General features: G+C 36.7%; 2 protein-coding genes and 1 non-coding gene across 3 annotated transcripts; 1 reads left to right on the forward strand and 2 right to left on the reverse strand.

Moving 5' to 3' along the window:
* Positions 1-249: 249 nt before the first annotated feature.
* LOC146729846 (uncharacterized) lies at positions 250-13,006 on the reverse strand. The gene is made up of 8 exons (XM_085495121.1): positions 13,000-13,006; positions 10,212-10,394; positions 9,696-9,902; positions 6,926-7,147; positions 6,493-6,672; positions 3,597-3,794; positions 2,903-3,112; positions 250-1,753 (listed from the first exon to the last, which is right to left on the reverse strand). Exons 1-8 carry the CDS (start codon positions 13,004-13,006, stop codon positions 1,296-1,298), a joined length of 1,665 nt encoding a protein of 554 aa, XP_085351247.1. The 3' UTR covers positions 250-1,295.
* Mir4845 (microRNA mir-4845) lies at positions 10,778-10,860 on the forward strand. The gene has a single exon (NR_038811.1). It is a non-coding gene; the product is annotated as a microRNA mir-4845 (primary transcript).
* A 9,064-nt stretch (positions 13,007-22,070) lies between the features above and the next one.
* On the reverse strand, positions 22,071-24,787 carry LOC144352781 (uncharacterized). The gene is made up of 3 exons (XM_078009636.2): positions 24,759-24,787; positions 23,340-23,522; positions 22,071-22,572 (listed from the first exon to the last, which is right to left on the reverse strand). Exons 1-3 carry the CDS (start codon positions 24,772-24,774, stop codon positions 22,259-22,261), a joined length of 513 nt encoding a protein of 170 aa, XP_077865762.2. The 5' UTR covers positions 24,775-24,787; the 3' UTR covers positions 22,071-22,258.
* Between the last annotated feature and the right edge of the window lie 350 nt (positions 24,788-25,137).

Consider the following 25,137-nt stretch of genomic DNA (forward strand, 5'->3'; position numbering starts at 1 on the left):
ACGGGGTATGTTTATCCTTCCAAATAAGGAAATACGAATTCCAAATATGGAATAATTACGCGCGTAAGCATCCTCGGATAATAATAATAATAAAAAAACATGTACAATAATACGGTTATTACGACGATACCTCAAAGTATGCACTCAGAGAGTACGCTGTCACATCGCGTCGGTCGATACTCCCGCTGTACTGCCTTCGTGCATACTTTGAGGTATCCTCGTAATATCCTCATATTTATTGTTCTCATATTTATTATACTAACTCAGTTTATTTGTTCACATCACGAAAATATAATTACAATATTACGATTAATATGAACATACGAGGCACTTCCAGCTCAAGTTTGGTAGTGAGGCACAAATGAAATGTAACATCAAGAATAAATTAATAATCCACAAGCATGTAATAAAACCCTAATGTAATAACCTTCAACCACAAACAAACAAATAATTGTTTGGACACACTGCCCAAGTAAGGAAAGTATTCACCCTGCTATTTAATATTTAAGATAATTTGAACATATTTCTCGGGAAGTTAACCACCTTATGCCCGTCTATTGCTGGCCTTGTATCATGGTATCAGTATTAGAGGTGTACGGAATAGATAACGACATTTTGTATAACAACAAACAATCTGGTAAATCGCACCTCACTTTCAATAAAATACCATCAGTATGTTTAGGTGGTAAATGTCTCAAAAGTGTTATCGAAATATACTTATCTTGGTTATGTGTTGGAAGACAGTTTGAAAGATGAAATTATAGTCAGATGTCTTCTTTATGTGCCAATATTAATGTACTTGTTCGCAAATTCTCAAACTGTTCTTTCGACGTGGAATTACTTTTATTTCGCACAAATCTGTGTAATTATGTATTGAGTACTGACTTACTCATTTCGTATTTGCGAGAGACCGTGGTATGTATGTAAATAATGATGTATCTCGAACGTAACTAAATTTACAGATTTTATGTGAGACTTCAGAATAATGATAATAAGATTTTGAAAATGTTGTTCAGATGTACATCTGTTACCAAAATTTCACAGATTGTACAGAAATGATATATACTTTTAACTCGTTCAAGTTCTATTGTTTTGATTCCATTAATTATTGTCATTTCATTTGATATGGTATTTAGTTATTTTTTGTAATAAAAGGTTATTATAATATTATATGTCTATAATTTACACTAAATATACAGTAATACATCAACATAAATTAAGTTACTGTGAATAAAATCACAATAGAATCTCCCCCGCCTTATTTTACGAAAACAGCATTATGCATTTTATGTAAATTATATCGCTGACGACTGACACTTAACCTTAGTTTTGGTGAGCACATTTACATTATTGTCGGTGGGTTTTATTTTTTTACAACCCCTTTTTACAAATTTCCTTTTCGCTATATATAGACCAACCAATATACAAATTGGTGCCAGGACAAATATAGCAATTAACGACAGCAAATTCGGCGACCAATCAGACTGCGCAATAGACGACGGAGTATTATTCGTCACTTCCGGATCTTGGAGAGGTTTCGTCACTTTCGGTTCTTGGCGATGATGCGTCACAGTGTATACAGGTATGTCATTTACATCCGCCATTGTGGTAGTAAATACGCTGTGCGATGCGGTAGTAGAAACTCGTACATCTGTTGTTGCGTCCACTCTGGTCATTGTTGTACCGTAAGGTTTGACAGTAGATGTCCAATCATAGAATGTGGTTTGAACAAACGAAGTGGTAGTGTGCGTGGCTGAAGCAATAAAACAAATATGGTATATTAGTTCAGAACTGTACAAGAGCATGATATAGGTGGTAACTGCGTGTAGTGTGGTGCGTAAATACTTTCTGGCGGGTCTGTATATTTAATTTGATATTTATACATGAAATTTGCCTTGCATTGAGTATGAAATAATATCAATTTATATTTCTAACACGTGTGCAACGCGACTATCTCACAAAAGCGACTATCTAATGGCAATACTCTGGACTGGGTCATTGGATGGCTAGAATCCCCTGTAGTGTTTAACAGAGTCTGTCATGATGCTGACATTATTGTCGCAACTGTCTCCGTTTTTACCGTGAACAGGAACAGAACATGGGACAGTTTTACGTCACGTCCAACTGGACGCTATATTCACAACCCTGATGCGCCGAGCCAGGCTAGTAGGCAGTATTTAGTGATGCTGAGGAACACGCCGGGGCACACTAACCATTAAATAGCATATATATATTGTTCAATGAACGCTTTCTAAAAATATAGATTTTTCATTTCAATTTTTCAAATTCATTGATGTACATAACTAAAAAAGAAAAGGTAATATTTTCTTTACGGTGTCAATAAAGCACTATTCTATTGCATTCTATTCTATTCTATTCTATTCTATTCTATTCTATGATGTTACTATACAGCGTTGAACAGTACATGGAATACGTACAAATTGACAATATACGTAAAGGTCAAAGATATGAAATTATCACGTGACACTAAAAGCATGTTCACATTAGGTATAGGGTTTAACTCTGAATCTAAATACAATGAAAAAGCCATCACGAGGACACTGCCAATGGCATCACTGCGTGGATAATTAAAGAAATAACGTAATTCTCAGTGATGTTATTCATTACACCTTTCCAATAACTGAAGCGCGCCTGTGACGTAAATAGGTCACACGACGGCCGTTCAAATCGGCAGTATCGTTTGAATCTGTAGTTGCCCATCATTAAAAAATATGTTTTTGAGATATGTTGTTATATTCTCGGTACAAACGACTACACAACTAAATACAGCTGTCGATTTTAACACATCACCTTATACATCGCTTTTACGTCACAGAAGCGTTCCATCACCAGAGGGCGCGATTTACATGAATGGTGTATATCGCATACTAGTAATACCTACCGACTCCGAAGACCATGACTTCAACCAGGTGTAAATTAGCTTTAATTTGTAGATGGGCGCTGACGTACCGAGCTTTTCTCGGAGGAACACAAGTCATTGATGCTTCTTGTAGATATTTCAGTTCTTCTTCAATCTGGATTCCACAAGTAGGATTAGTGAACGCGTCATTATCCATGCCAACACGAACAACAAGACTGTTCCATCTGAGCACTGGAGAGAGAAATACGTCATTACTCGCAAAATATAATATCAAGATTTCCGGCATTGAGTGAACATTATCGGGTGTGGACGCTTATTTGGGTTATAGATCAGTTATACTATCATCTGCTTTGTGTTTACACTATTGTGTATATCCTCGTCAGTTTAACTTGATGCGTTGCGTCTGATGTTGATGATCTTTTGTCGTAACTGAAAAAACAAAAAAAAAACAAAAAAAAAAAAACACACGAAGAACCGAACTAACTAGTAACAACGATTTATTGATTGATTGATTAATGAGTGCGTGATTGTGAATAAAGTATATTCTCGCTTCTACAGAAGGTGTATGCAATTTGCTGTCTGAATGATTGAGGGTCAGTCATATTATTCATGTCCAATCTATCTACAAGTTGCCCGTCCTGACTGGTACGGTTCAACAATAACGCCGCGTCAGAATTATTCAGAATATACACATATTCAAATGACGGTAACTTACAGAACCTGTCTCTGTTTTTTACATGAATATCATACACTTCGTATATATCTCCCAAATCGACCATCCACCATGGGTTCTGTTCCTTCGTCGTTTGAAAGTAAGTATTAAAGTTACCATCAACAGCTTTTTCACTCCCTTTGTTTGCAGCATCTGTCGAGCTCATCTCTGTAGCTCTGTTGAGGGCGATGTTGGCCATATCTGTAAAGTTACGAACAGAGGGAGGCCAATGGTACTACCCTTTCCTGATTGAATAAACACCATTATTTGAATACTACTCAAAAATACAAATACATGATAATAATAAAGATGATAATGCTATTCTAAGAAACAATAAATGATGAAAATGATATGATCCAAGAATGTACAGACATGAAATAAAGATACGAGGTCACCAAGAAAGTTTATGCAAAAGACAATGTACAAGACAATGTACAACAATATTAGGTAAGAGGTTTTGCTAGATAGCATTCAACCATTTTTTTTAAATGGGGGAATTTAAATTATCATTAGCATTATATGCCCTACAAGATACGCATAGCATCACTGTGATATGCAATATCAAACACACATAGTGTCACTGCGACATGCCTTGTCAAATACACGTAGGTTCACTGCGATATCCCCTATCAAACACACATGGTGTCACTGCGATATGCCTTGCCAAATACACATAGGTTCACTGTGATATCCCCTATCAATTACGCATAGTATAACTGCGATATGCCATACCAAATACACATAGGTTCACTGCGATATGCCATACCAAATATACATAGGTTCATTGCGATATCCCCTATTAAATGCGCATAGTATCACTGCGATATGCCATACCAAATACGCATAGCATCACTGTGATATGCCATATCAAATACACATGGTGTCACTGCGATATGCCTTGCCAAATACACATAGGTTCACTGCGATATCCCCTATCAATTACGCATAGTATCACTGCGATATGCCATACCAAATACACATAGGTTCACTGCGATATCCCCTATTAAATGCGCAGAGTATCACTGCGATATGGCTCACCAAATACACATAGGTTCACTGTGATATGCCATATCAAACACACATGGTGTCACTGCGACATGCCTTGCCAAATACACATAGGTTCACTGCGATATCCCCTATCAATTACGCATAGTATCACTGCGATATGCCTTGCCAAATACACATATGTTCACTGCGATATCCCCTACAATTACGCATAGTATCACTGCGATATGTCTTGCCAAATACACATAGTTTCACTGCGATATCCCCTACAATTACGCATAGTATCACTGCGATATGCCATACCAAATACACATATGTTCACTGCAATATCCCCTATCAATTACGCATAGTATCACTGCGATATGCCTTGCCAAATACACATATGTTCACTGCGATATCCCCTACAATTACGCATAGTATCACTGCGACATGCCTTGCCAAATACACATAGGTTCACTGCGATATCCCCTATCAATTACGCATAGTATCACTGCGACATGCCTTGCCAAATACACATATGTTCACTGCGATATCCCCTACAATTACGCATAGTATCACTGCGATATGTCTTGCCAAATACACATAGTTTCACTGCGATATCCCCTACAATTACGCATAGTATCACTGCGATATGCCATACCAAATACACATATGTTCACTGCAATATCCCCTATCAATTACGCATAGTATCACTGCGATATGTCTTGCCAAATACACATATGTTCACTGCGATATCCCCTATCAATTACGCATAGTATCACTGCGATATGCCATACCAAATATACATAGGTTCACTGCGATATGCCATACCATACATATACATAGGTTCATTGCGATATCCCCTATTAAATGCGCATATTATCACTGCGATATGGCTTACCAAATACGCATAGCATCACTGTGATATGCCATATCAAATACACATGGTGTCACTGCGATATGCCTTGCCAAATACACATAGGCTCATTGCGATATCCCCTATCAATTACGCATAGTATAACTGCGATATGCCATACCAAATATACATAGGTTCACTGCGATATCCCCTATCAATTACACATAGTATCACTGCGATATGCCATACCAAATACACATAGGTTCACTGCGATATGCCATATCAAATATACATAGGTTCACTGCGATATCCCCTATTAAATGTGCGGAGTATCACTGCGATATGGCTTACCAAATACGCATAGCATCACTGTGATATGCCATATCAAATACACATGGTATCACTGCGATATGCCTTGCCAAATACACATAGGCTCATTGCGATATCCCATATCAATTACGCATAGTATCACTGCGATATGCCATACCAAATACACATAGGTTCACTGCGATATTCGCTATTAAATGCGCAGAGTATCACTGCGATATGACTTACCAAATACGCATAGCATCACTGTGGTATGCCATATCAAATACACATAATGTCATTGCGATATGCCTTGCCAAATACACATAGGTTCACTGCGATATTCCCTATCAAATACGCATAGTATAACTGCGATATGATCTATCAAATACACATAGGTTCACTGCGATATCCCCTATCAAATACGCATAGTATAACTGCGATATGCTCTATCAAATACACATAGGTTCCCTGCGATACCCTCTATCAAATACACATAGGTTCACTGCGATATCCTCTATCAAATACGCATAGTATAACTGCGATATCTCCTTTAAAATATGCATATCATCACCGCGATATGCTCTAAAATACATGCATATCATTACTGCGATATGCCCTACAAGATACGCATATATAAATAAAGAGAGAGCAACAATTGTAAATGCGTTTTACTGCTATACAGTAAACATGGCGTATCTACCGACACATGATCAAGTCGTTGCTAAGCGATATGCCACGCGTAACCATTACCTGTACAAATAGGCAAGAATGTCCACTTGGAAGCAGCGATACACTCAACTACAGCCCTTCCATACATAGTATAGCCCATATTGCATGTGTATACCAAAGGCGGACCTCCCACCAAAACAGGAAACACTGAGTTGCCACGAGCAGAGTTAACGGGAATGCCGGGATCCGATTCACATACACCTGTAATTTATTTATGTATTTATTATTAATTACGATCAAATTAAAGCAGCAACAATAAATGTCTACAATGTTTAACCCTATGAGCGTCGCAATAAACTGTCATCTTTCACAAAAATGAACTGACTTCACTTCATATTTCTTCAATAATTTCGTTCAAATCATTAAATGAAAGAAAATATGTCCATTTAGTTAAAAATTAAACAAAGAATTGTGGACAAAATATCTAAAAATGTCCAAAACAGTTTTCACTTACCTGTTCCCAAAATTTCAACTTCTGCAAGAAATAGTTTGTTAGTTATTCCCTCCAACGACACACTCACGTAACGACCAGTAACAAGCCCATCACAATCAAGCACTATAGGGTTGTTGTTTCTACCAGCAATCATACTATCGTTTATGGTTGGCCCACATTGCGTGTTTGTGGTGAAATCTTCATTTGGCCCAATCCTAACGACCAAACCAACTTGTTTTATATCTGAGAATGAGAGCATCGTCATTAATTCGACCTACCAACAGTATTGTAAACAGGTATTAGTATATGAAACATACCAAACAGGATTGTACACGTGTACAATAACTGTAATTACGTCACCGTAGCAAGTAACATGTGACGTTGTTTGATGAATACACAAAACTGAACTATTTGCAGGTATGTCAATAGAATAATTGCTCACTCTCATAGACCAATATCACAATTCCTAGAGTACTGTGGGATAGTTTTGACCAAGTCCAATTACAATTTTTATTTTGAACTGCTCTGTTGGATATGTTTTGTTTTTGTGAAGATTTGTTTCAAAATATATAATCTCCGGTTCATAATGACGAACTTCTTTTACACAAATGTTCAGAATAAGTATTATTTTTCACTTATGGAATATGTTCCTACATTATCATTTTGTGTGTGTTATTTGACAGTTTTTCTCAAAAAAAACAATTCACCGCAGGAATGAACTCGTGAGAATGGTTGTGAGTGTAAATCACGTGGATTCCTTGGACAGATGGCCAAGTAGACGATACACGAGTCGATCCTAAGTGAAGGTTATAAAATGACACGCCCGGGTTCTTTACATGTTTTTAAAGTCACGGGTGCGAAGCACATGCACATACTGTAAGATTGTAGTAAAGATGTTTAAACGCATTCTATTAGTTCAATATTACAATATTGCAGTTCCAGACGTTGCGACACGAAATTTTGCATGGAGGGGGGGGGGGGGGGTCTGATCACCAACCTGGCGCCGAAGGCGCGACCTTATTGGGGCGTCCAGGGCATGGTTCCCCTCAACAATTTTGAAATACAGACCTTCTGAACTCTATTTCCTGCATTTGAGGGGCAAATTTTGCTGACACAAAGGATTCAAGCTTGATTTTGGAGAGGCGACGCCCCCAACATTTTTCCAGAGGGCGACGGCCCCTCTGCCCCCTGTGCCGCCACTGAGTTCATTACCCACTATTATACCTCATGACCATGACAGCCAATCAGATTACCGTATTAGAGGTTAACATTGTCTTGCCATAATTGTACCATCCGAGTACCATCCTCCTCAATTTACCTGATTTACGCTGATAACTTGTCAGGGAAGCACGATACGCGGCAATGTTCGTGAACTGGGTCACGTTCACTATTTGACTATCTTATTGGAAAGAAAAAAAATAGGATTTTGTAGCAATTTCGCGTGATTTTTAGTCAAGCTTCTCGTGCGTACGCCAGCGCGCTCAGCTACGCGCTTTGAGACATTTAATCTGCGATTGCGTAGTTCGTCAACCTAAATAATCCGAGAGTCGTGGGCTTTGCCGTGTGACGGCATCGTTTTGTTTTGTTACTTATTTTGTGTGTTTTGACAGTATATTGACATATTATGTACAGTGTATTTAAACTACACTCAAGCAGTGTGCAGCTCCATGTGCAGCTCGTTTCAGTGTTCTACACGTAATGCGAATCGGAACGCAATGTAGCATATAGCTGCGCACAGGATGGCGCTGGATGTTGTTGCAAAAATCAATTCTTCGTCAGGCTGAAGCTGTTGAAATTGAGTTCATCAAAACTACCATGAAAGTAAAAAGTAAAAAGGCGTCCATGATAAAACTTAATAGAATTCAATCACTGCTCTTGAACTCCTTCAACTTGTATATTTGTGTTCATACACGCATTCAGATCTACAAGCGTGAACTTAAGTTTTTCATGATTGAGTGCCACAATTTCTGTTTTTAATAGATTTATTCGGTATAATAATACAAATGTACACCACAACAGCGGTGGGCATATAGTTTTAGAGACCCTCAGAGCTAAAACTCCCTTATAAGCTAATGTATACATTGATGCAACACATAGAGCAACATGTTAAATTTTGTTTCGTTTGGTGATTTACTGATTTATCGAATTGTTTGTTTTAAACATCCCTACACTGTCTCTTACTTTCTTTAATCAGTGTTTGTTACATCTTGACATTATTTCTGTTCATTCAATTAAAAATACAAACTGTGTAATTACGCAATTGTGGTACTGCGCTGATTTTTGCTGTATAATAAAAAAATGAATCACAGTTTTAACCGCGTGACATCTGTTTGTTACACACGTGGCATGGGGAATAGAGTAAAACCCCGAGCACCTGCCAATGTTTTTGGCTGGTAATTGTGGTTATGGGTTTATGCGTCATATTGACAGTCCTCTAATAATTTTCGGTATCTGGTCACTTGGGCAGTTTTTACTAAAACAATCAATAATGATTGGATATTCTATTCTAAACAAATATTTTGCTCCCATCGGAAGACAGCTGAAAAGGTCATGCTGGGTTTATTTACAACAAATAAAACGAAAATGATGAAAATATTATCATGAGAACAGAACATACTATACACAGAAATATTGAGTTCGGCAGTAGCTCATATCAATTTAGATATTTACGCAATATAGGTCTTATTTTAGAAAGTGAGAAATAAGATGTATGTTTCTGTTGTAGGCAACAGTACACCATTTGACAAATCCTAACGCGTCACAGGATAATATATTGTTAAATGAAACTCACATATCCAATTGAGAGATTTGAATCCAATCAACACCTTCCTTACACCATATGAATCTTCCAAATCCACATACCACCACGGGGAGGTTTCCTCCAGACTTTGGGTGTTGGAATCGTAGTTTCCGTCTAAGGCACTGTTTGCTGTTGCGCCCGAGTAGAGGTAACTGCTTTGATTTGTAGTCGTTCTCCCTAAACCAACGTTGGTCAAATCTGCCGACAACAATATAAAACAACTAACCTGTGGTAATATTCTAAAAACAACATTGTAGTAAAATTGTTCTTAGCATCGCGTGAATAACATGCAGCTTTTATTGATGAAATTCGTCCAGATACCATTGTTCACCGTGTACAGTTGTCGCGAATTAATATTACTATAAAGTTGTTAATTTTGTAAATAGTTTCTAATTTGTTTCAGTTTAGACATATATTCTTCTACGAACGATCATTGAACATCAATAGTTTACTGTTAAATAAAATTACGAAATGAACATACGAATAAATAGTGACAAGGTAACTTACTTGTACATAGAGGTAGGTGATTGTCCCATATTACCCCGTCACATGTTATGACGTCAAATGTATACAATGTATATCCAACATCACACTCAAATTGCAGAAAATTACCACTTTCCATTGGAAATATGGGACTGACGGGCGATATGACGTAACCATCATCAGGGACACCCGGATCAGAGCATTGACCTGCAAAAACGTAGAATAGGCCAAGCCTCATTAACGGTTAATACTCGATCTAGTACAAAACGCCAGACATGTTGACACAACGGTTCAATCTTTTTTTTCTTGCTTCATTACTCAAGATGAATAACAGTATTATTCTTTCATGTTACCAAACACATGAAGACCTTACAAAAAGTGGGATAGCATAAATATTTGCACCAAAACAACTAGGATATTTTCTGCTTTTGAATATTTAAAATTGTTGAAGAGGAAATAATAGCGAAAAAGTTTACTACAGAGTCATCGCCGACCCAATAATCTATTTTATATACACCACCTAATTGCAAGAAAGATAGTTTCCTATCAATTTTGAAAAATAAATTAACAGTTGTCACTGGTACCGATGCTTATATGTATTTACTTGGTGACTTTAATCATGGAGCTAAAATTTGCGATTTCCATGATTCGAACGTCACCATCCAACATGGTTGCTGAAAAACTTAAAATTGAAAATCGCGCATGTTTGGTGAACTTCGGCACCAACTGCGCAGCTCTCAAAGTTCAGGTCACTGATGCGAGGAGGACGCTCATTAATTATTCATTGTTTAACGCCGGCCGCGATCACGGAGATGAAAGGCAAACGCGAACAATAAACAGCTTAAAACAAAGGACTCAAGTAGGATTACAATCTGTTCGATCTCCTTCTTTTTTTAGCTCCATGCTTTAATACAGTAGATAAACAGTTCTACTACATAGAACTTACAAACATTAATTTATCACATTCATATCTTGTGCTATGGTCACGTCGTCTGGTGTCCTTAAATTATGATGTATATTATATGCCATATACTGAGCAAATACGAACACACTCACTGAACACGCAGTCCTGTAGAAAAGTATAAATTAATATTGCATGCTAAGACAGTTAAGTAAGGTACATAGAAAGCTAAGAACTGAGTGGTTATCATAATAGCTGTTCTACAGCTTTCATTAACATCAACCAGTCATTGGGGTTCAGCTTTAAATGTCTATTCCATTAAGCATGCAAATCTCGACTCCCCACCATTGATTGCTGGAATTACACCAAAAAATGAAAAAAATCCTCTTTCGATATTTCTGAAATTTATTTTATAAAAACAAATAGGGTAGTAGGATTGTCTAACTGTCATGTAACTGTCGTGTAACATATATCACGTAATTGTCAGTTAGCAGTCGAACAGCCCTGGCAGCTATGAGCATCTTAGTATCGGTAATCCAACTCCCTTGGAACAGCTAAGGAACTGCTAAGATGACAGTGATGGCACCGACCATACACTAACACATTGGTTACACACATGTCTAGTTTATCAATCATATCATGTCATTTACGTCATAACTGTAGGTCTTGAACAACTAAGTGTTATATGGACAGGCGTATTACATATTAACACCTGCCACGTCATCAGTAGTGGAAGCTTACGTCATAAGCGTAGGTCTTGAACAACTCAGTGTTATATGGACAGGCGTATTACATATTAACACCTGCCACGTCATCAGTAGTGGAAGCTTACGTCATAAGCGTAGGTCTTGAACAACTCAGTACTATATGGACAGGCGTATTACATATTAACACCTGCCACGTCATTAGTAGTGGAAACTTACGTCATAAGCGTAGGTCTTGAACAACTCAGTATTATATGGACAGGCGTATTACATATTAACACCTGCCACGTCATCAGTAGTGGAAGCTTACGTCATAAGCGTAGGTCTTGAACAACTCAGTATTATATGGACAGGCGTATTACATATTAACACCTGCCACGTCATCAGTAGTGGAAGCTTACGTCATAAGCGTAGTCTTGAACAACTCAGTGTTATATGGACAGGCGTATTACATATTAACACCTGCCACGTCATCAGTAGTGGAAGCTTACGTCATAAGCGTAGGTCTTGAACAACTCAGTATTATATGGACAGGCGTATTACATATTAACACCTGCCACGTCATCAGTAGTGGAAGCTTACGTCATAAGCGTAGGTCTTGAACAACTCAGTATTATATGGACAGGCGTATTACATATTAACACCTGCCACGTCATCAGTAGTGGAAGCTTACGTCATAAGCGTAGTCTTGAACAACTCAGTGTTATATGGACAGGCGTATTACATATTAACACCTGCCACGTCATCAGTAGTGGAAGCTTACGTCATAAGCGTAGGTCTTGAACAACTCAGTACTATATGGACAGGCGTATTACATATTAACACCTGCCACGTCATTAGTAGTGGAAACTTACGTCATAAGCGTAGGTCTTGAACAACTCAGTATTATATGGACAGGCGTATTACATATTAACACCTGCCACGTCATCAGTAGTGGAAGCTTACGTCATAAGCGTAGGTCTTGAACAACTCAGTATTATATGGACAGGCGTATTACATATTAACACCTGCCACGTCATCAGTAGTGGAAGCTTACGTCATAAGCGTAGGTCTTGAACAACTCAGTGTTATATGGACAGGCGTGTTACATATTAACACCTGCCACGTCATCAGTAGTGGAAGCATTCATGGCTGGGCGAAGGTGGTAAAACTCACTATTGTACCTATATTTGCTGTTGGACTCATATAAAACATTGTCCAATCATACCTGACATTTCGAGCCTCATTCATCACAAAAACTGGACTCGCACTATACTAGTAGTCTTTTACTATTGAAGAAGATATTTTGGCATTCCATTCTAGACCGTAATTGTACGTACGTTTGTATCTGGGCTTAGCTGTTTGGTCAATACAGCGAGGCAAATATTGTATGCCGTCTATAAATGTCTTCATCAAAACTATGACCCACTGTTTAATTCCACCTTACCCGCATAGTCCCGATTCTCAATATTACAGATGCAAAAATAATACACTGACAAGTTTATTGCCAAAGAGTCTCAAAATGGTGGTCAGGTTGTGATGTAAACGAGTTTTATTGCCACTATTGACGTTCAATAATGACATTTGGATTTAATTTATCTTATAATTTTAGGTCTACTTTTGAATTCACACCTTACAATTTATTTATATTTCATAATATATTAGCTTCTGGTGCTACATAAAATTGGAATTGATCTCAAGCATATTATGAAGATTCGTTACACCTACATGTTTCCTGGATTTGTGCTTAACACGCATATTGTATTCTTTGTTCGTACCATTGATTTCTACCCGATGCACTCGTCACGATGGTATTAGACGTATGTTCATACATGTAGCGCAAATGATCACACATATTCCCATATTTTGTCAGGGAACTCTATTTTTCGTTATTTGGTCTCAAAGCTACACACATATTCATCATTAAGCGTAGCTCCATGACCACTCCAAACATCAAATAGTGATCATGTCAAATGTATGACAACATGACAAGTGAGGTTGTGTTCGTGTAAGTATAGTATTGATTTTTTTATGTTTCAGTATCAGATACATTTTATAATGTATTTTGATCTATTATTAAGAGAGTTCTTGTGGAACTATCCTGTTTTTATAAATAAATTTAACAAACAAACAAACAAAAACTACAACTACTTAACTTTACTCATATATCATAGACAAACCCGTTTCTGGCGTTATTATTTAATATTGAACTATGAACCAGTTACCATATGTCGATACTATCTGATAATTGCAATTTTATTACGAAGTCTTGGCCGTATACCAATTGTACATGGTTGAGAATACACAAGCCACTGGTTAGTATTCAGGCATAGAAGTTAGCGTACATAGTATTGTCAGTTAAATCTGAACTGATCTGATCGAGAAGTTGTTCGCTGTGCCGAACTCTTATCATGGAGAAGGAAAGTCTGATTGAGGTTATCCCGGATTCTCAAGAGTCTGTGCAGTCAAAAAACAATATGGCCAACCGTAAAGATGCAGAGTTCGAATGATTTATGTATATCACGTAGCTGAGGCTGTGGAATGATCTCCAATCTCAGGAGTCAGAACCTTTCAATAATATGCCTCCCTCCAAGAGGCCCCCCTGAACGAATCAGGTCACAACCAACCATCAACCGGTAGTCCAAATAAAGATCATGCACCAATCCCAACAATAGCATCTACGGAAGGAAGTTGTCAGCAATCAACATTCGAATTGTTGCATTATCGCTTGTAATATGCAATCCTTGGTAGCCATATTTCCATTAGCTGATCCGATTATGTTGTATACATCTCAATTCACACACAGTCATTGATTACGAACACTTACATATATGTTGCAGCTATTCTACAATGACTTGATAACTTCATTGCCAGACCCGGATTACATTTACTAACAAGTGGAACATTGTAGGATTGCTTTATGTTGTTTGCCTTGTCAGGGTGAAAGGATGTAAAAGTGGATATGAAAATATCATCACGTGACCACTAACTACCATTATTTCATCGACACAACAATTGAAACTGCCTCATCCAGTGGACTCGAATTCATATGGGATCCTACACACATTTAACCATAATTGGTCTTCCAGCAACCTTCATATTTTTTCTATGGTTTTGGCTCCCTTGAAAACATTCATCTGTCTAACCAGGCCATTTATTGCGTTAGGTAGTACCCTCATTCCGAGGCATATAACAGTGAGGTACCATCGCCACCTGATAGTACAGTGTACAGTTTATCTGAAATATCTCCCTATTTGTGAGGTGTGTTCACAGGCGTTACTTAAATAGCAAAGGTATACGTGATGTACAGCCCAAATGGGTCGATATCTAGAACAATGTCCTAGAAATGGGCCAACTTTGTCGGCCAACTTTGTGCGTAAAGTTCCGGAGATGATGTCATGTTTACCAAAAACTGCCCGATGGTTTAAACTTGTGCGGCAGAACCCCGTAAATTGCAGTCGAATCCAGCCTTAGTGGTTGTATTCATAGTACAGGAAACTGGTCTGATTTTCCTCTTTGATATCACGTCATATATACAAGTTCTAAGACAATTACTGACTCGACGAATCGGACACAGAACATTACGTGTATATAAAGTCCAGCAATTTAACAGAAAACTACGAGAAAGATTTTAAATATAAGACAAAGTCTCGAGACAAAACGTCCTTGATCATACGACCAATTGGTCCTATAGCACGATGATACATATAAGTATTCCAAAATTGTCTCACGAAATAGTTTATGAAAACTGAGTTTGTTATCACTATGACAACAAGTTATCTCAATTATAAAAATGAGTTTAGTAATTTTGAAGAGTTTGATTGAGGTATTATTCGCATTAATATTCACGTAATTATTGATGATTGATTGATTGACTGATTACAGTTAGTCAGAATTCTATCTTTAATGTATTCCATCTAAATAATTCAGGTTATTATGTTCAAAATTGTATACGCATTACATTTTCAATACAATACATTATCGTTATTATAAGTTTGTCTTGTCTTTTTGCAAAAAATTCTTCTGCACAAATTACGGTTATATACAATTGTATGAATTAAATATGTTTGACAGTATACAAACATACTTACAGTAGGGGGAAATAAACCATCTCCACAGTCGGGTATACCACCGTGACGCGATATTGCACAATTGACGACACAATATGCACGGGCTTCAGACGCCACCTATCGGTAGCAGTATGACATCATGTATTAAAAGTACATGCGATGCTTAAAAGGCAGTTTTTGTCATATTTTCAAAACTATTTGTCCGATCTTAATAAAAATAGATTTAAATTATTTGAGCACAGGGATGAAATTCACGTAACAATGTGTGAATATATATTGAAAAATTACCCAAATAGGTAAAACATTGTGCAAACTGTATTCTCCAATATGTTGTATATTAGTGCTAAGTTTAATAGTCTTGTAAATACCCGTACTTCTAAGAAATAAAATGACATATTCGGTGTCAGTCTATTATTACGAGTTTATATTTACCATGTTACCAAAATAACTTACTGTTACACCTACACTACTTTAAAATTGGAATATTTAGAAATGTTGATAATAAATGATCACGTGACCAATCAGAATTTGATTGGCCATCGCTAAGGTGTGGTTGCAATTTATTACAACAGAAAACATACAAAAAACTGTACATAATTTCCATTGACAAAAACAATATAACATTTCATCTTTAACAAGAAAATAGGTGTAGGAAGAGGAATGAACTATTGATATCGACTCATTCAGTACTAACATACTATGCAGTAATTCCAACTTATAATCTAAATTAGGGCCACATGAAATCAAACGATAAATAATGACCTATTTTGCGGTCGGGGATCTAGTAAACGTCTGTAATATTTTACTAATAATTCACATAGGTGTAAGCAATAGACTACTATGTTATTAGTTGCATAAAAGTTCGTTAACAAAATCTCGAAAAAGCGACCAAACTTACACCTGTTTACGTCACACAAGTTAATGGACGTAAACATGAAGGAAAACAAAATGGGTGATGTGACGTCTCCGGACGTAAACATTAACACAAATTGCGTTCATCTCGTGCAGTGTTACGCGAAATGGGAAATACGTTTAGGAAAATATATGATATAATTCTCCATAAACTAGTTTCTAACACCCACATGTTAAATATGTTTAATGAGTCATATACTAAAAATTGTTGTAGTGTAATTAGAAAGCGAGGGAAATATCAATTTAAAAACGTCCAGCAGTGTGTCGATAACAGACTATACACATTGCATCAATTCATTGAACCACACTGAAAACGGCCGTGTCTTAGATTTACAACAATGATGTTAGAAACCACCCATTACGTGTGCTATGTCACAAACCTCCCTCAATGGAACTAAAAATACATAGCATCCAATACATCAAGAGGGTTTCTGCAACCAAAACAAAACACTTAATGTACCTCTTATCTGGAGTGTCAATTCACAAACTGAGCACATGAGAGCCCAAGCATGAAGAAGTGTTTAGCGATTATGTCAAATAGATCACATTCTTTAGTTGCAAAGTCATTATTCCTTTACACCTAATAATATAGTAAGCAAACTACCATCAGATCACATAGGCATGTAATGCAATTCCTTCTAATTTGACATGATGACATGCTTGTACTTCAAGGAAGTGTAAGAGGAAGAAAACGGAAATAACACACTTAACCGTAAATGATTAAGCTAAATTCGCACTACACCAAAATACGTATATGTTTGAAAAATTGGTCAAATCAGTATACTGATAACTTGACCCGGGAGTAAACAAACAAGAGTTGTTTCGAATAGCACATTCGGCTCCACATATGGCATTAACGTATTCCGCTTAAACGAATTGTTGAATGTTAAGGAATAAAGAGGTCAATTTGGCTCGATTGTATATCGACCATGGACATATGATTACGACTGTGGTCGATCTTGCTAACTTATATATAGATTTGGGACTCTTAATAATTTCGATCACGGTCACGTAATTTAATCACACCCAATTCTTTAGGGCCATGGCTTGATGTACATGAATATAGAACATAATCCCTTAGTTTAATAGTTGGACGAAGGAGACAATGTCTCTTTAAAATGCCTGCATATGTATTATTATAAGCCCGGGCATAACGCATGAGCTGGAAAATAGAAACGTGTGCTCTGTAGAGTAGGAAAAAGTGGGACATTACTGTTATCAGTTCTTTTGTTATGTAGTCTAGTATAAAACTGGCTATTAGTGTCAAATTCAAATTAGAAGAATTAGATTTATGTAGTATCATTAATCGTAAATTCAGCTGTAAACATCATTAGAATATAATCATAAGTTTCGGATTGTTGATGGAAAGTAGCCAACAAGGGAGAACAATTTGTTTTGATTGGGATATCGATACTTGTGTAATGTTTGACGGGGTTCGGGTATCCAGTACAAACTATATACAAATCACCTAAAAGAAAAAGATATAATTATTAAAGAACAAATTGGTTTTATACCCAAGTTTAGAACAGCAGATCACATATTTGCTCTAAAACAACTCCTTAAAAATACTTTAGTCAAGGAAAAAAATGTATGCATGCTTTATTGACTTTCAGAAAGCTTTAGATTCTGTTTGGCACGAAGGTCTGTGACAGAAACTTATCATGAACGGCATTATGGGAAAATGTTATTCCTCCGCTCCCGAGACCGAGGTTATTTGTAGATATGTTGGCGATCGCCAATGTGTCTGCGGAAGTACTATGAGAGATTGCATGATGGGAGTGAAAAGTCTTTTGATCAGTAAACTAATTTTAGAAAAGTGAAAACTAAAGTGACTGTGAAATAAAGGTTGATTCTAATTATTAAATATCATGACATTTGGATGTAATAATGAAAGGAAATTGAACTGGTATGAAAGGGCATTACATGTAGCCAGAACGCAAGGTCAGAATCCGGGGTCAAAATACGTCACAATACATCCATCAAGGCGGTTGCAAAGTGTCAACAACTATGGATGAGGTAAAAGACTTCGTTTGCAGTTTGCGTGAATGGCCGGGGAGAAAAATTCATGCAAATTCTGTGCTTCAGTAACAGTATTTGCTTCTTTTTTTGTGTGCAATTAATACAAGAAATGCTGCCAATAAACATGTCCTTCTAGTACACAAAACAACCCTGGGACGTTTATCTTAAGAAATTGAGAAGACGAAAATCCTCTGGGACAGTCGTTGTGAAACAATAGACATGCTTCGCCAGGGTATCAAGTTTATTTTGATTATTTGAAGATGGAAACTGCTGCTTTATGGAAGAGCAAAGTTCAATGTCATTGGCAGAGTAATGACGTATTTAGAGGGATGAAGTATTCACCGTGACTCCAGACTTCTCATTTGGGTTCTGTCACCAAACTGTAGGTTTTGACGACTCGTATGCACTTCTGGGACTTGTAATAATTTTCTGGAAACTGCATAGCAAATTACATATTTTCCTTATTAATTGTTCATAGTTTTTATTTTCAAAAACAAAAACATTGACCATAAAAAATGCAAAGTCTGCGATCATGATGAAGTAGGGAACGAGAAACACTTTTTGTTAAAATGAAAACTGTACCAAGAGGAGAGAATTAAACTGTTAACTGAACATAACTTATCCTCAGCTGGTGTAGCTGAGGTAGAAATCATGATAAAAATTCTCAGCTCTACCGGCAACAAAGAAATCACTGATTATGCAAAATTATTTTTTAACTGCAGGGAAAAAGCACCAGCTGCCCCATTCAATTTTAAATTCTTGTACTGTTTTATTTTTGTTTTACTTATTGATTTAATTTTCTAATTGTTCTAATTATTGTATTATTGTCAAGATCCCGATAATGATACGAAATCAATAAAGTTATTTACTTTACTTTACAAATAAAATATCACACTATAATCAAGACTTTGAGTTGAATGGCATTTTATATTAATTAAAATGAAATTAAAATTACGGTAGTCAGTTGTGTCAACTTTTCGAGTACTGAATGGCTGAATCAGCTTCAGGGAGATTCAACAATTTAATAATAATATTTGATTTTCAAACCTAGATGAATACGAGACCCATAAGTTGTAACATTGGTTGTAAAATTGCCTTTTTTCAGACTTTTACATTGTTGTCTAAGAAGAGTTTAGTTGTAGTGTAACACCTATAATAGAAGTGTAACTCGTACCTGCCATAATAGATATGGCGTATATCACCCACAATACATACCTGTTACAACAGTCACTGTGCACAGAAGATACAGTAAACGCAAACCAACTGATAGAAAATGGAATGTCATCATACGTAGCACGTGCAATTGTAAAATCCAGAGTTACCTATCGAACTGAATTAAATGATGAATTTACAGGACTTTTCGTTTTCTAAAGAGGTCAGTGAGACTGTACTAACATCGGACGACACACAGGTTAAAGGAGTTTTTTGTACATGCCGTCAGAATATTAAAAAATAACACCAGACATTATTATGTTAACACAGACTTGAGACGCTGCAGTCGACATTATGTTACACGGGTAAAACACACCGCGTCATATACATAGATTACGTGGTCATTATGCTAACTCGTTGCACTGAGACTCAAGAAAGTTTGTTAATCAAAGTTGCACTTTAGTTTAAATCATGCTGTCTGTCAACTGTAAGGAAAACAGCTGCATCCAAAATAACAACTTCTTTGACAGTTCCTCCTACAATTACAGTCGCAATATAAGTGTAGACGACACGTTGCACATCAACACTAGAAACAGCATAATGCGAGGTGCTATTCTGATATTCAGAGCTCGATGACATAAAATAGTGAGATAAAATCCACAGCCAGCCAGTTAAAGAGACGTGGAAAGAGTCACCAACTGTTTGATTTAGTAGCTGACAATGAATATGAAACTTGTTTAGTGTCTGAAATTCAGGCAAATTTTATCTCAATCATGTACATTGTTTAGTGATTTGTTTCAATCCAAATAAATATTTACAAATATAGTGTACGAAATGCATTGCGGTATCTATATAAGTGAAATTGACATAAAACATACCTTTATATTCGGTGTGAATAATAATATATAGGGAAGTAGCAATGCGTGTAGTTTCCTCGCCCAATGCCTAACACCAAATGCCGTATCAGTGACTGCGCAGTGACAATCGTGTAATTGCGTCACACCTCCCATCGCAACAACGTCAGGACTAAACAGTTGTAATCATTAATGCACCAAACAAACATGATCATTAGGTATATATGTTTGTATTCCACGGCCCACTACGGAATCACGACACAACAAATGGAGAGGAAAAGGAAAGGAATAGCTTTAATAGTTCGTTTACGATTATATCTTCAACCACGTTTTCTTAAACCTTTACAGCAATTCTGCGTGTGTCTACTTGCGACTGAAAACATGGACATAGAGACTGGGAACAATGATGACAAGTCTCCATAACCTGATAATAGCATTTTTTTAGTGCGTAATACATGCCTATACCAAGCGTGATCGATTAAATGTACAGAGAAATTTGAGACTCGACATTTACGCTTACATACTAGTATTTTACAATAAATTGGTTAATAAAATAATTTAGAGAACGTGTAAACGAGTGCGCCCCTTAATGGACGTCATTGTTGGTGAAAGAAAGACACAATTACTAACATGAACAGAATAGTGGTACAAATCGTATCTGAAGATTCTTGTAGCCGTCGTTGTATATATTGTCTGTGGATTATATGTATATTGGTTTTACAGTCTTGAGCTTTGCTATACTTTGATTGAGAATTTTGATTGGAACACTTTGGTTATTTCCAGCCTAGGCATTGGTATACTTATACCTGTGATATCCAACGACAGTGGAACGTGGGGTCTTTGCCCCCTAGCTAGTTTACCATATGTTCCCAACTAGAGTCAAGTGACGACAACAAAGTCTAATGTCAACATGTTCCCACCATAGGTTAATAAACCCTTCAAGTTTGTATCAATGATTCATGTCCCTTCCAATGACAACAATAAAAATAGAGTATCATTCATCTCTAATGATTGCCACGATGGTATCCCATTATCGGCACTTGTTTCATCTAAAGAAAACTCTTCTTCACGATGTCAGTAGAACCCACAGGTGCAATCTCTTGTTGAAACTAGTATAAATGAAATTATTCAAACTAATGATGTTACAATAGGTGCTTAATATATGATTTACGCTAATGGCCCACTGAAGTGTCCGGGTTTTAGATGGGTGTATTTGTTGCATGGCTGCAAACTATGCAAAACAAATTTGTGAAAACATTCGAAAGTACCCTATCATGTTAAAACACTTGACAGATCAGTGTGATATCGCGCGTGCTTTAGATGGATCATAACAATAGCTAACATATAGCTCTTTCCCGTTTCTAAAATGACACGTTCAAACTGGGCGATACTACACGGACAGAGACACGTGACATCTAACAACTTGATGCATGAATTATTAGCTTCTGGAACTAACTAGAATTCTAAATATAAAGGCGATTCAAATCCATTTAGGAGTTAGTAGCACGTCCTCTGATCCTATCTTCTTTTTCTCGTCAGCATTTTCCGCACGCTTCTTGGAAGCAACTTCAACAACAATTTTATTCACAGCTTTTCGTTTAGCCACACAGAGTACAATGAGTAACAATATGGGCAACAGAATCAGTAAAGAGAGCAGCGGAAGCTGGTTAGATATTGCAGTAGTTGGTGACATGTATGTGACAGGTACATGGTGCTGCGTTGTATGGCCTTGTTGATGTTGTTGCTGTTGGGTACTTTCCTCCACTGGATTCTTCGTGGTCATACTACCTATCGCTGCAGATGGAAGAATACACACATTCATAACGTTCATAAGTGTTTTGAAAAAGACATGCTGTGTGTAAATACAGATATTGTTTGTATGGTATGAAAATATCGTCTCCCTGCCCTTTAAGTTAGCAGACGGGTAATCCCAATTTATTTTATGTTTTACTGTATATGTATCTACGACAATGTAAAGATTCCGAAAAATGTTTCGTTGAATACAAAAGAAATGTGTTATATTCGGGCTATGTAGGGGTACGTTTTTTCATGTGAGTTTAATCATGGAAGGTACCTTCCATCGTGTAATGCACCACTGTTTGTCCTTCACAGGACCCGGAAAGAAACCAGTGAACATCTTAATTTATACAAACAGAGTATAAATGCTATTTTGCAATACATTAATGCATCATTACAGTAAATCCTAGTCAATATGCACATCGAATACTATGACAGAGCCACATGGCTTCCAGCTGATGGGTATGCAAGTTATTTTCACGAGTTTACCTTGTGGCCGTATTCAATACATGTTAAATAACGATTATACACTGCTTTCAAGTTGATAAAATATGTTCGTTGTGGTTCCCTGCTACCTTTAAACATGGGAACATTTTAAAAGTGTTCTGGAAACAATGCGTATTTAAATCGACGGATTAGTAAAGTTTAATAGCTTACTTTCCAGATACATTTGATGCGCAAGTCAGTGCTTTGGGGATTGATTCGAAGATGAGTTCCATCGTCCCAAAACGTTTCTCACACATAAACGCGACAGTATAATTTACCTTGGCATGATGGTATGACGTCAGACCAGGCGGCTTCTGTTGTACAATTTATTATACCACTTCCACTCATCTCAAAACCATTATTACATTCGTACTGTAATTCATGTCCAGCATAAACCGGATTACTTATGGCTGGGGACAGCAAGTGACCATGTGCTGGTACTCCAGGATCTTCGCACATTGCTTTAATATAATTGAATATAATTAGAAAATTTGGTTACATTATATTTCACACAATGGTAATTCGTCATATCGATATTTACAACAATTACAGGTCGATTTGAATGTATGGTTGTCAGTGTAGCAGTGTTAACATTCAGTATTATCGACAAATGATAAGATGGAGGTATGCAACAAGTCATATGTAATGAAGATCTGAATATGAAGATATGATCGCAAAAACGTATATTTCTAGAAATGTAAATGATTGAATTTGTGAAAGAACTTGTCAGTGTTCTTCTCAGGCTGTTTTTGCCAGGGCCTATGCTTATTACGTATATTTTGTCTTATTGAAGGCGGCGACAAAATGTCGCTGATTACTGTTTACACAATCGAACCGTTTCAAATCACCCACTGCATTCTGTGATGCCATTGGTAAGAACAAACTTGTTTAGGGTTTCTGAAGATTCCTGGTTGCTTAGCTACCGTGTGCGCGAGGGGGGGGGGGTGTCTAATCCATGTCAGCAAAACTAGGCAGTTTAAGCAGTTATTTTACTATACCAGCTTCAGTTTTGTACCTCACATTTTGATTCTGTACTATTGTAAACTTTTCATAAAATATGTTTACATCCATACATTCAAAATGAATATGGACAAAATATCATTTATTTCCCTATGGCGTCCATACGTACCTATGTAAACTATTTCTGGGGAACAATATGCAATCATGTACTTAAACATTTTGAAAACGGGCTTCCGCACGACCGGGTATAAATTGGACCCCTTTCTGTCACGAGCGTTCAGTAAACAATACGATAAGGACATTGTGAAATTCTTTCGTTTTTGAATGTCTGTATCGCAGTGCAGTGTTAGTAACGTGGCAACCATGGAACACATCCGGGAACTCAAAACTCGTACATTATAACCAAGTGACGCATACATGGAACCTATGTGGGATGGATCTTCATTCCAAATCACCATACATGAATGTTTAAGTTGCATACCCTAATCTTATTGTAACACTACGATAAAGACTTACCATTGTGGAATTCTTTTGTTTTTATCAAGAAAAATACAGTATTTTCACTAAGTAAATCATATTTATTAAAGTTAGCGTTCATACATGAGCTGTTGAACACATTACATAGTTTGTAATTTCATACGGTTTCAATGAACACTGTGTATGTTAATAATTCAGACACAAATAAACTCGGGAATCTTAACTAAAATGTTAATTTAAAGACTACTTAACTTACTCACCAATGCCAAAAACCATTACTTCAGCCAGATTGAGTATATTATCATCTTGTAAATATGTCGAAACATATCGTGCTTGTAATACTGGCTGACACGTCATCACTATTTCTGTTAATGTATGCATGTTGTCGTTGATCATTACATCACACATTGGGTTGGAGGTGACGTCATTGTTACTACCTGCGCGTACTGTAAGACTGTACCATCTCAAATCTTGATATACAACAAAACAACATCCAATGTTCATAAATTCAGTGAATCAAAATTATAGAAAACATAATTATTGATTGTTGTGATGTACCTTATACGTTTTGGTAACATTTACGACATTGACTGTTGAGTTCTGCCGAAATTAAGATTTATTATTATACATCTACTATTG

Source organism: Saccoglossus kowalevskii, chromosome 21 (genome assembly GCF_978046115.1).
Source record: "Saccoglossus kowalevskii chromosome 21, keSacKowa6.1, whole genome shotgun sequence".
Taxonomy (NCBI): Eukaryota; Metazoa; Hemichordata; class Enteropneusta; family Harrimaniidae; genus Saccoglossus; species Saccoglossus kowalevskii.

Coding starts and splice junctions, on each gene's coding strand:
- LOC144352781 (XM_078009636.2), bottom strand. Junction 22,573..23,339: donor CGTCATACCATCATGCCAAG/GTAAATTATACT, acceptor TTCCATCTGCAG/CGATAGGTAGTATGACCACG.
- LOC146729846 (XM_085495121.1), bottom strand. Junction 7,148..9,695: donor CAAATCTCTCAATTGGATAT/GTGAGTTTCATT, acceptor TCTCATTCTCAG/ATATAAAACAAGTTGGTTTG. Junction 3,795..6,492: donor ATTCTTGCCTATTTGTACAG/GTAATGGTTACG, acceptor GTAACTTTACAG/ATATGGCCAACATCGCCCTC.